Source organism: Oncorhynchus masou, unplaced genomic scaffold (assembly GCF_036934945.1).
Source record: "Oncorhynchus masou masou isolate Uvic2021 unplaced genomic scaffold, UVic_Omas_1.1 unplaced_scaffold_1031, whole genome shotgun sequence".
In the NCBI taxonomy this organism is placed as follows: Eukaryota; Metazoa; Chordata; class Actinopteri; order Salmoniformes; family Salmonidae; genus Oncorhynchus; species Oncorhynchus masou.
This window is the reverse complement of record NW_027000005.1, coordinates 157,137-169,327: the sequence shown is the minus strand read 5'-3', so window position 1 is coordinate 169,327 and position 12,191 is coordinate 157,137. Positions and strand designations below refer to the sequence as shown.

The 12,191-nt window shown below is 47.8% G+C and overlaps 1 protein-coding gene across 1 annotated transcript in view; it reads left to right on the top strand.

The window, feature by feature from the left end:
- Positions 1-5,494: 5,494 nt before the first annotated feature.
- LOC135528770 (trichohyalin-like) overlaps positions 5,495-12,191 on the top strand; it is a 20,418-nt gene continuing 13,721 nt past the window's right edge. The window contains exons 1-4 of the mRNA XM_064957836.1: positions 5,495-5,509; positions 5,958-6,113; positions 6,343-6,450; positions 10,408-11,371. Coding sequence (XP_064813908.1) covers positions 5,495-5,509; positions 5,958-6,113; positions 6,343-6,450; positions 10,408-11,371 — 1,243 coding nt within the window. The remainder of the gene's footprint in view (positions 5,510-5,957; positions 6,114-6,342; positions 6,451-10,407; positions 11,372-12,191) is intronic.

Below are 12,191 nucleotides of genomic sequence, written 5' to 3'. Positions count from 1 at the left end.
ACCTCAGACCTTGATATTCCAGGATGAAATAGTGAAGGCTTTGTGCTCTATAAAGTGTCCAATGTTGTTGGTCGTGTGGTTTGGCCTCAGGCCAGTAAGTGTGAGCAGAGCCTGCTGAGTATCTGGTACATGTCATTGCCTTGGACTAGTGTAAGTGTGGGGGTTGGGCCTGTTTGCCTGCTCCCGGCCTGGGCGTGTGCGTGACTTCCATGTTGAGGCCCTCTTTGCAGGAGTGGGGCGCATGGGGTGGGCAGGAGGGGTATAGGTCTGATCTGAGGGGACCTAAATGGGGTGTGGGCATGGTTGACTTGGGGGGGGGTGATGATTGGTTGCGGTGGGGGTGTGTATGTGTCTGGGGGTGCTGTGGTCTGGATGTAAGTCCTCTTGGCGTGGGTCCTCTATGTGTAGGTCCAGGGGAGGGTCCCGCAGGTCTGGGAGAGGGTCTGGGTGGGGTGTCTTTTGATCTGTTGCTCCTGTGTGAAGTGTTGGGGCTGTGTTTGAGAGCGATGTCCTTTAGAGTCCGGGCGAAGGTGGGTACTGCTGCCTTGTAGAGGAGGACCTGGTCATAAAGGCTGTCCAAGTCCAGGATGGGCTCTGCTGCCTTGTAGAGGAGGACCTGGTTATAGAGGCTGTCCAAGTCCAGGATGGGCTCTGCTGCCTTGTAGAGGAGGACCTGGTTATAGAGGCTGTCCAAGTCCAGGATGGGCTCTGCTGCCTTGTAGAGGAGGACCTGGTTATAGAGGCTGTCCAAGTCCAGGATGGGCTCTGCTGCCTTGTTCTACTGAGGAGGACCTGGTTATAGAGGCTGTCCAAGTCCAGGATGGGCTCTACTGCCTTGTAGAGGAGGACCTGGTCATAGAGGCTGTCCAAGTCCAGGATGGGCTCTGCTGCCTTGTAGAGGAGGACCTGGTCATTAAGGCTGTCCAAGTCCAGGGTGGAGGGGTGGGCCAGGAAAACATTTAGTTTTGAGGCACAGTGACGGGAAATACTTGCATTCACCCACTGTATGGTAGCAGGACATGTGCAGGTTTATTGGTCTGTCAGACACTGTCCCTCATGTTATGGCAGGCAGCAACGTAGTGCGCTGCCAACCCACAGCTCTCTGCGTCCTCCCCCAACAGGACGGGTAGCCTACTCTCATCAGAGAGGTCTTTGAAACCTTGAATAAGGGTTTCAAATTTGGGCAAATGACACTCTCTAATTGTTTTATATTGTTGACATTTTGTCAGGAAATGCAGCTCTGTCTCAGGTTCTACTGTGGAACTAAGACATTCTAGAATAGAGCTCTGGTTTAGAATGGAAGTCATTTAGAGGGATTTAAAGTCCAGGATGGAAAAAGCATCGATCGCAGTTCGTGTCAGTCACTCCCTCCTCCCCCTCCTCTTCTCCCACCAGCCCCCAAACACTCCCAGGGAACAGGGTGAGGTCCATCAGAAGGTGTGTGTGTGTGTGTGTGCGTGTGTGTGTGTGTGTGACTGAGTGACGTTGGAGGGTGTTGGCTCTGACAAAATTGTCATTGCAGGCGTGGTCCTATACTCAGTCAAGGTGTGTGTGTGTGTGTGTGTGTGTGTGTGTGTGTGTGTGTGTGTGGCCGCTCAGCCTGATCAACTACATTCCCGAGCCAAGAAACCAAACCTTTTTTTGTGTTCTCTGCATTCCACAACAGGGCTATGAACATTCTTTCTGTGTGTGTGTGTGTGTGTGTGTGTGTGTGTGTGTGTGTGTGTGTGTGTGTGTGTGTGTGTGTGTGTGTGTGTGTGCGTGTGTGTGATTGCATACGTGTGTGTGTGTGTGTTTGTCTGTGTGTTCTGAGATTTGTCCAATGACGAAGCAAGTTCAGGAAATCTACCGTACGATAGCCATCATCATACAACCTGTCCCACTCAGACAACAGTACTACATCATACAACCTGTCCCACTCAGACAACATTACTACATCATACAACCTGTCCCACTCAGACAACATTACTACATCATACAACCTGTCCCACTCAGACAACATTACTACATCATACAACCTGTCCCACTCAGACAACATTACTACATCATACAACCTGTCCCACTCAGACAACATTACTACAACATTACTACATCATACAACCTGTCCCACTCAGACAACATTACTACATCATACAACCTGTCCCACTCAGACAACATTACTACATCATACAACCTGTCCCACTCAGACAACATTACTACATCATACAACCTGTCCCACTCAGACAACATTACTACTACATCATACAACCTGTCCCACTCAGACAACATTACTACATCATACAACCTGTCCCACTCAGACAACATTACTACATCATACAACCTGTCCCACTCAGACAACATTACTACATCATACAACCTGTCCCACTCAGACAACATTACTACATCATACAACCTGTCCCACTCAGACAACATTACTACATCATACAACCTGTCCCACTCAGACAACATTACTACATCATACAACCTGTCCCACTCAGACAACATTACTACATCATACAACCTGTCCCACTCAGACAACATTACACACAACATTACCACATCATACAACCTGTCCCACTCAGACAACATTACTACATCATACAACCTGTCCCACTCAGACAACATTACTACATCATACAACCTGTCCCACTCAGACAACATTACTACATCATACAACCTGTCCCACTCAGACAACATTACTACATCATACAACCTGTCCCACTCAGACAACATTACTACATCATACAACCTGTCCCACTCAGACAACATTACTACATCATACAACCTGTCCCACTCAGACAACATTACTACATCATACAACCTGTCCCACTCAGACAACATTACTACATCATACAACCTGTCCCACTCAGACAACATTACTACATCAGACAACATTACACACAACATTACCACATCATACAACCTGTCCCACTCAGATGACATTACTACATATATACAACCTGTCCCAATCAGACAACATTACACACAACATTACTACATCATACAACCTGTCCCAATCAGACAACATTACTACATCATACAACCTGTCCCACTCAGACAACATTACTACATCATACAACCTGTCCCACTCAGACAACATTACTACATCATACAACCTGTCCCACTCAGACAACATTACTACAACATTACTACATCATACAACCTGTCCCACTCAGACAACATTACTACATCATACAACCTGTCCCACTCAGACAACATTACTACATCATACAACCTGTCCCACTCAGACAACATTACTACATCATACAACCGGTCCCACTCAGACAACATTACTACATCATACAACCTGTCCCACTCAGACAACATTACTACATCATACAACCTGTCCCACTCATACAACATTACTACATCATACAACCTGTCCCACTCATACAACATTACTACATCATACAACCTGTCCCAATCAGACAACATTACTACACCTGACTAATATATATCATACAACTCAAGCCAACTGACTAATATATATATCTATACAACTACATTTACCTGACTAATATATATCTATACAACTACATTTACCTGACTAATATATATCTATACAACTACATTTACCTGACTAATATATATCTATACAACTACAGACACCTGACTACACTGCAAAAAGAGAAAATATGACCTGGATTTGTAAAATATATTTAATTTGTTGCTTAATACTTTTCTTGTTTTGAGTTTATTTCACCTATTTGTTAATGGTGTGTGTGTTCATGCCTGTGTTTGTGTTCACGTGTGTATTATGTGTGTGTGTGTGTGTGTGTGTGTGTGTGTGTGTGTGTCTGGTAAAGTCATCATGTTCTGCCTCTGCTTCCCCGCCAGTGATGCATTGTGGGAAAAAAACAGATGTGTGTGTGTGAGGGGGCTTCCCATCCCTGCACTGCCCCATCCCTCTTCTCTCTCCTTCACCTCTGTTAGTTATCCTCGGTAGTTATCAGAGTTAACAACCTCCGCACCTCTAGACACCGAGACCCCGGCCCGGCCCGAACCCAGCCACGCTGCACTATGACCAGCCTCAGAGCCGGACGGAGGGCCCTGGCCCTGGTTCTCCTGGTTGTCCTCCAGCTTCAGGCCTGCAGGGGACAGGGGACTGCTGAGCTCAGGAAGCCCATCTACCAGAGACTCAGAAGACTTGACGATCAGGTCGGTGTGTTTGGTTGTGTGTGTGTGTCTGTGTGTGTCTGTGTGTGTGTGTGTCTGTGTGTATCTGTGTGTGTGTGTGTCTGTGTGTATGTGTCTGTGTGTATCTGTGTGTGTGTGTCTGTGTGTATCTGTGTGAGTGTGTTTGTGTAAAAGTCTGTTCATGTGTGTGTGTCTCCCTTGATGTGTTATTGTTTTATTACAAGAAAATTCAAAAATTAGAATGTTTTTATCCATAAGTGGGATACACTACATGACCAAAAGTATGTGGACACCTGATCGTCCAACAACTCATTCCAAAATCACGGGCATAACTATGGAGCTGGTCCCCCCTTTGCTTCTATAACAGCCTCCACTCTTCTGGAAAGGCTTTCCACTAGATGTTGGAACATTGCTGCTATAACAGCCTCCTCTCTTCTGGGAAGGCTTTCCACTAGATGTTGGAACATTGCTGCTATAACAACCTCCTCTCTTCTGGGAAGGCTTTCCACTAGATGTTGGAACATTGCTGCTATAACAGCCTCCACTCTTCTGGGAAGGCTTTCCACTAGATGTTGAAACATTGCTGCTATAACAACCTCCACTCTTCTTTGAAGGCTTTCCACTAGATGTTGGAACAATGCTGCTATAACAGCCTCCACTCTTCTGGGAAGGTTTTCCACTAGATGTTGGAACAATGCTGCTATAACAGCCTCCACTCTTCTGGGAAGGTTTTCCACTTGATGCTGGAACATTTCTGCGGGGACTTGGTCGGGCACTGATGTTGGGCGATTAGGCCTGGCTTGCAGTCGGTGTTCCAATTCATCCCAAAGGTGTTCGATGGGGTTGAGGTCAGGGCTCTGTGCAGGCCAGTCATGTTCTTCCGCAGCGATCTCGACAAACTATTTCTGTATGAACCTGGCTATGTGCACCGGGACATTGTCATGGTGAAACAGGAAAGGGCCTTCCCCAAACTGTTGCCACAAAGTTGGAAGCACAGAATCGTCTAGAATATAATTTTATGCTGTAACGTTAAGATTTCTCTTCACTAGAACTAGGGGTTCGAGCCCGAACCATGAAAAACAACCTCAGACCATTATTCCTCCTCCACCAAACTTTACAGTTGTCACTATACATTGGGGCAGGTAGCGTTCTCCTGGCATCCGCCAAACCCAGATTTGTCCGTCTGACTGCCAGATGATGAAGTGTGATCCACCACTCCAGAGAACGTGTTTCCACTGCTCCAGAGTCCAATGGCGGTGGGCTTTACACCACTCCAGCTGACGCTTGGTACTGTGCACGGTGATCTTAGGCTTGTATGTGGCTGCTTGTCCATGGAAACCCATTTCATGAAGCTCTCCGACGAACAGTTCTTGTGCCGATGTTGCTTCCAGAGGTAGTTTGGAACTCGGTAGTGAGTGTTGCAACCAATGACAAACTATTTTTACGCTCTTCACTACTCAGCGGTCCTGTTCTGTGAACTTGTGTGGTCTGCTTCTTTGCGGCTGAGCCGTTGTTGCTCCTAGACGTTTCCACTTCACAATAACAGCATTTACAGTTGACCGGGGCAGCTCAAGCAAGGAAGACATTCGATGAACTGACTTGCTGGAAAAGTTGCATCCTATTACGGTGCCACGTTGGAAGTCACAGCTCTTCTGTAAGGTCATTCTACTGTCAATGTTTGTCTATGGAGATTGCATGGCGGCGTGCTCAATTTATACACCTGTCAGCAACAGGTGAAGCTGAAGTAGCCGAATCCCCTCATTTGAATGGGTTTCCATGTACTGCTGTAAATATAGTGGGTGTATAAGAACTGGAGATGATGTTGTGTGTTTGTTTCTCAGTTCCGTCGATTCCAGGAACAGACCCTGAGCCGGTTAGACCTTCTGAACCAAATGTCTAATGTGTCGACCTCCCTAGAGGTCAGAGTTCAGACCCTGTCTGACCAACACAGAAACCTCACCCAGGAACTAACACAACTCAGAGACACCACCACACAGGTTACTGTTTATATCATTTTAGTTATATTATTATTGTAATACATTATGTTATTTTTTTATATTAAAATATATAAATATGTATGTATATTTATGTTATATTATTAGGTAAAAATGATTGTTATGCTTATATTTCGTTTTAGTTTGGGCCCTGTCATTGTTTTACCTTGTTTCTGTCCTGTTTTGTTTTTGTGGGGGGAAACATATAAAACCTTTTACCCCCAAAAAACAGGAGCTGGACGTCCTGAATGACCGCAGCAGTAAACTACAGAAGAAGAACAAGAGGATGGAGGGAAGACTGGCCTCGCTGGAGAGAGGACTGAGACACAGACAGGGACAGGTACTCTAGGCAACAGACAGGGACAGGTACTCTAGGCAACAGACAGGGACAGGAACTCTAATTAACAACAGACAGGGACAGGTACTCTAGGCAACAGACAGGGACAGGTACTCTAAGCAACAGACAGGGACAGGTACTCTAGGCAACAGACAGGGACAGGTACTCTAGGCAACAGACAGGGACAGGTACTCTAATTAACAACAGACAGGGACAGGTACTCTAGGCAACAGACAGGGACAGGTACTCTAGGCAACAGACAGGGACAGGTACTCTAGGCAACAGACAGGGACAGGTACTCTAATTAACAACAGACAGGGACAGGTACTCTAGGCAACAGACAGGGACAGGTACTCTAAGCAACAGACAGGGACAGGTACTCTAGGCAACAGACAGGGACAGGTACTCCAGGCAACAGACAGGGACAGGTACTCTAGGCAACAGACAGGGACAGGTACTCTAGGCAACAGACAGGGACAGGTACTCTAGGCAACAGACAGGGACAGGTACTCTAGGCAACAGACAGGGACAGGTAATCTAGGCAACAGACAGGGACAAGTACTATAGGCAACAAACAGGGATAGGTACTCTAGGCAACACACAGGGATAGGTACTCTAGTCAACAGACAGGGACAGATACTCTAGGCAACAGACAGGGACAGGTACTCTAGGCAACAGACAGGGACAGGTACACAAGGCAACAGACAGGGACAGGTACTCTAGGCAACAGACAGGGACAGGTACTCTAGGCAACAGACAGGGACAGGTACTCTAGGCAACAGACAGGGACAGGTACTCTAAGCAACAACAGACAGGGACAGGTACTCTAGGCAACAGACAGGGACAGGTACTCTAGGCAACAGACAGGGACAGGTACTCTAGGCAACAGACAGGGACAGGTACTCTAAGCAACAACAGACAGGGACAGGTACTCTAAGCAACAACAGGCAGGGACAGGTATTCTAGGCAACAGACAGGGACAGGTACTCTAGGCAACAGACAGGGACAGGTACTCTAAGCAACAACAGACAGGGACAGGTACTCTAAGCAACAACAGACAGGGACAGGTACTCTAAGCAACAACAGACAGGGACAGGTACTCTAAGCAACAACAGACAGGGACAGGTACTCTAAGCAACAACAGACAGGGACAGGTACTCTAGGCAACAGACAGGGACAGGTACTCTAGGCAACAGACAGGGACAGGTACTCTATGCAACAGAAAGGGGCAGGTACTCTAGGCAACAGACCGGGACAGGTACAATAAGCAACAACAGACAGGGATAGGTACTCTAGGCAACAGACAGGGACAGGTACTCTAAGCAACAACAGACAGGGACAGGTACAATAAGCAACAACAGACAGGGACAGGTCCAATAAGCAACAACAGACAGGGACGGGTACTCTAAGCAACAACAGACAGGGACAGGTACTCTAAGCAACAACAGACAGGGACAGGTACTCTAAACAATAACAGACAGGGACAGGTACTCTAAACAACAACAGACAGGGACAGGTACTCTAAACAACAGACAGGGACAGGTACTCTAAGCAACAACAGACAGGGACAGGTACTCTAAGTGACAACAGACAGGGACAGGTACTCTAAGCAACAACAGAAAGGAACAGGTACTCTAAACAACAGACAGGGACAGGTACTCTAAGCAACAACAGACAGGGATAGGTACTCTAGGCAACAGACAGGGACAGTTACTCTAAGCAACAACAGACAGGGACAGGTACTCTAAACAACAACAGACAGGGACAGGTACTCTAAGCAACAACAGACAGGGACAGGTACTCTATTCATCAACAGACAGGGACAGGTACTCTAAGCAACAACAGACAGGGACAGGTACTCTAGGCAACAGACAGGGACAGGTACTCTAGGCAACAGACAGGGACAGGTACTCTAGGCAACAGACAGGGACAGGTAATCTAGGCAACAGACAGGGACAAGTACTATAGGCAACAAACAGGGATAGGTACTCTAGGCAACAAACAGGGATAGGTACTCTAGGCAACAGACAGGGACAGGTACTCTAGGCAACAGACAGGGACAGGTACTCTAGGCAACAGACAGGGACAGGTACTCTAAGCAACAACAGACAGGGACAGGTACTCTAGGCAACAGACAGGGACAGGTACTCTAGGCAACAGACAGGGACAGGTACTCTAGGCAACAGACAGGGACAGGTACTCTAAGCAACAACAGACAGGGACAGGTACTCTAAGCAACAACAGGCAGGGACAGGTATTCTAGGCAACAGACAGGGACAGGTACTCTAGGCAACAGACATGGACAGGTACTCTAAGCAACAACAGACAGGGACAGGTACTCTAAGCAACAACAGACAGGGACAGGTACTCTAAGCAACAACAGACAGGGACAGGTACTCTAAGCAACAACAGACAGGGACAGGTACTCTAAGCAACAACAGACAGGGACAGGTACTCTAGGCAACAGACAGGGACAGGTACTCTAGGCAACAGACAGGGACAGGTACTCTATGCAACAGAAAGGGGCAGGTACTCTAGGCAACAGACCGGGACAGGTACAATAAGCAACAACAGACAGGGATAGGTACTCTAGGCAACAGACAGGGACAGGTACTCTAAGCAACAACAGACAGGGACAGGTACAATAAGCAACAACAGACAGGGACAGGTCCAATAAGCAACAACAGACAGGGACGGGTACTCTAAGCAACAACAGACAGGGACAGGTACTCTAAGCAACAACAGACAGGGACAGGTACTCTAAGCAACAACAGACAGGGACAGGTACTCTAAACAATAACAGACAGGGACAGGTACTCTAAACAACAACAGACAGGGACAGGTACTCTAAACAACAGACAGGGACAGGTACTCTAAGCAACAACAGACAGGGACAGGTACTCTAAACAACAGACAGGGACAGGTACTCTAAACAACAGACAGGGACAGGTACTCTAAGCAACAACAGACAGGGATAGGTACTCTAGGCAACAGACAGGGACAGGTACTCTAAGCAACAACAGACAGGGACAGGTACTCTAAGCAACAACAGACAGGGACAGGTACTCTAAGCAACAACAGACAGGGACAGGTACTCTAAGCAACAACAGACAGGGACAGGTACTCTAAGCAACAACAGACCTGGACAGGTACAATAAGCAACAACAGACAGGGACAGGTACTCTAAACAATAACAGACAGGGACAGGAACTCTAAGCAACAACAGACAGGGACATGTACTCTAAGCAACAACAGACAAGGACAGGTACTCTAAACAACAACAGACAGGGACAGGTACTCTAAACAACAACAGACAGGGACAGGTACTCTAAGCAACAACAGACAGGGACAGGTACTCTAAGCAACAACAGACAGGGACAGGTACTCTAAGCAACAACAGACAGGGACTGGTACTCTAAACAACAACAGACAGGGACAGGTACTCTAAACAACAACAGACAGGGACAGGTACTCTAAGCAACAACAGACAGGGACAGGTACTCTAAGCAACAACAGACAGGGACAGGCACTCTAAACAACAGACAGGGACAGGGACTCTAAACAACAGACAGGGACAGGTACTCTAAGCAACAACAGACAGGGACAGGTACTCTAAGCAACAACAGACAGGGACAGGTACTCTAAGCTACAGACAGGGGCAGTTTGGGAAACACGGAGGCAGGGCCACCCAAAGTCAGTCCTGGGGCCTCCCTGGAATGTAATTTCAGTTTTTGCCCAAGCACTACACAGCTGATTCAAAGTTGGTTATTTGTGTAGTGCTCGGGAAAAAAACAAAACGTGCACCCAATGAGGTTCCCAGGATCGAGTTAAGATGACTCTGCCCAGAGAAATATCTCACTCTTCCCTAGTGAATAATATAATGTCGATTAGCCAAATGTAGTGGTTATAATCTGTTCTGCTATAACTCTCTTCTCTTCTCTTCTCCTCCCCTCTCCACAGGGCAGCAGGCAGACCCAGAGACTGAGTCAGGAGCAGGGAGAGTCTCTCTCCAGCCTCACCCTGGAGCTCCAAGGCCAGGAGGGTCGTCTCGACTCCCTGGAGGCCCAGCGAGAGGAGCTTCTGGTCGGGCTGAGAGGTCTCCAGGAGTCCCTGAGGGAGCAGGATCTCCGGATGAGCCGGCTCGAAGGGAGGCTGGGGGAGCTTTTACAGGGGAATGTAATCTCTTCCAGGGGATCAGAAAGGACAGGAGACCCCCTCACCTCCAACCTCACCCCCCAGGACACAGCACCCCCACGGAGGACCCAGGCCTCCAGAGGACAGAGCCCAAGACAGGACACCCAGACATATTACCAGCCCCAGCCTCAGGCTAACATTCAGCCTCAGCCCTACTCTCAGCCCCATCCCAAACCCAATTTCCAGCCAAAACACACCAAAGACAGGAGGATGAGGACAAGACTACAGCCTCCACCTCCCCACCCCACACAGCCTCCTTCTGAGTCCCAGGAGGAGAGGAAGAGGCTGGGGGAGAGAGGACAGGAGAGCCCCCGGCCTGGTCGTCCTCAACAGGGGCCAAAACCACAGTCTGTGGAGGAGACGAGAGAGGAGGGAGAGATGGAGAGGAGGAGGGGGGATGAGGTGTGGAGGAGGAGTGAAGTGACGCGGACAGAGATGAGGAGGGGAGAGGAAGAGCGGACAGAGAGGAGGAGGGGAGAGGAAGAGCGGACACAGAGGAGGAAGGAAGAGGAAGAGCGGACAGGGAGGAGGAAGGAAGAGGAAGAGCGGACAGAGAGGAGGAAGGAAGAGGAAGAGCGGACAGAGAGGAGGAAGGAAGAGGAAGCACAGACAAAGAGGAGGAAGGAAGAGGAGGAGATGAAAGGAGAGGAATCACAAATCCAGAATCTTCTCCAGCTTCCAGTGAGACACAAGATCCCTCTGCAGCACATCCCCAGGACAGAAGCCACCAGTAAGTACCTTCAGATCAACCTCTGCCAGGTGTCAATAACAGGAAAGCAAAACTCCAGTAACTTACCCAGAATTCCCAGGTTTTCCGTCATTTCTGGCTGAAAGATTCCGGATGTCCTGCTTGTTCCATTGTGGTTCCAGGAATCTTCAAACTGGGATTTCTGGAAACCCCTCTGTCAGCAACACTACATCCAGTGATGTAATGCCAATTAAAGAACTATAAAATAGAGAAGTGTAATGTGGTGTGACATCACATAGCATGCCATAATGAGGTGTAATGTGGTGTGACATCACATAGCATGCCATAATGAGGTGTAATGTGGTGTGACATCACATAGCATGCCATAATGAGGTGTAATGTGGAGTGACATCACATAGCATGCCATAATGAGGTGTAATGTGGTGTGACATCACATAGCATGCCATAATGAGGTGTAATGTGGTGTGACATCACATAGCATGCCATAATGAGGTGTAATGTGGTGTAACATCACATAGCATGCCATAATGAGGTGTAATGTGGTGTGACATCACATATTATCCCATAGAGAGGTGTAATGTGGTGTGACATTACATAGCATCCCATAGACATTAGACATTTTTGCAAACAAAAAACAGAAATATCACTTTTAAATAAGTATTCAGACCCTTTACTCAGTACTTTGTTGAAGCACCTTTGACAGCGATTACAGCCTCTAGTCTTCTTGGGTATGACGCTACAAGTTTGGCACACCTGTATTTGGGGAGTTTCTCCCATTCTTCTCTGCAGATCCTCTCAAACTCTTTTAGGTTGGATGGGGAGCGTTGCTTCGCTGCATAGC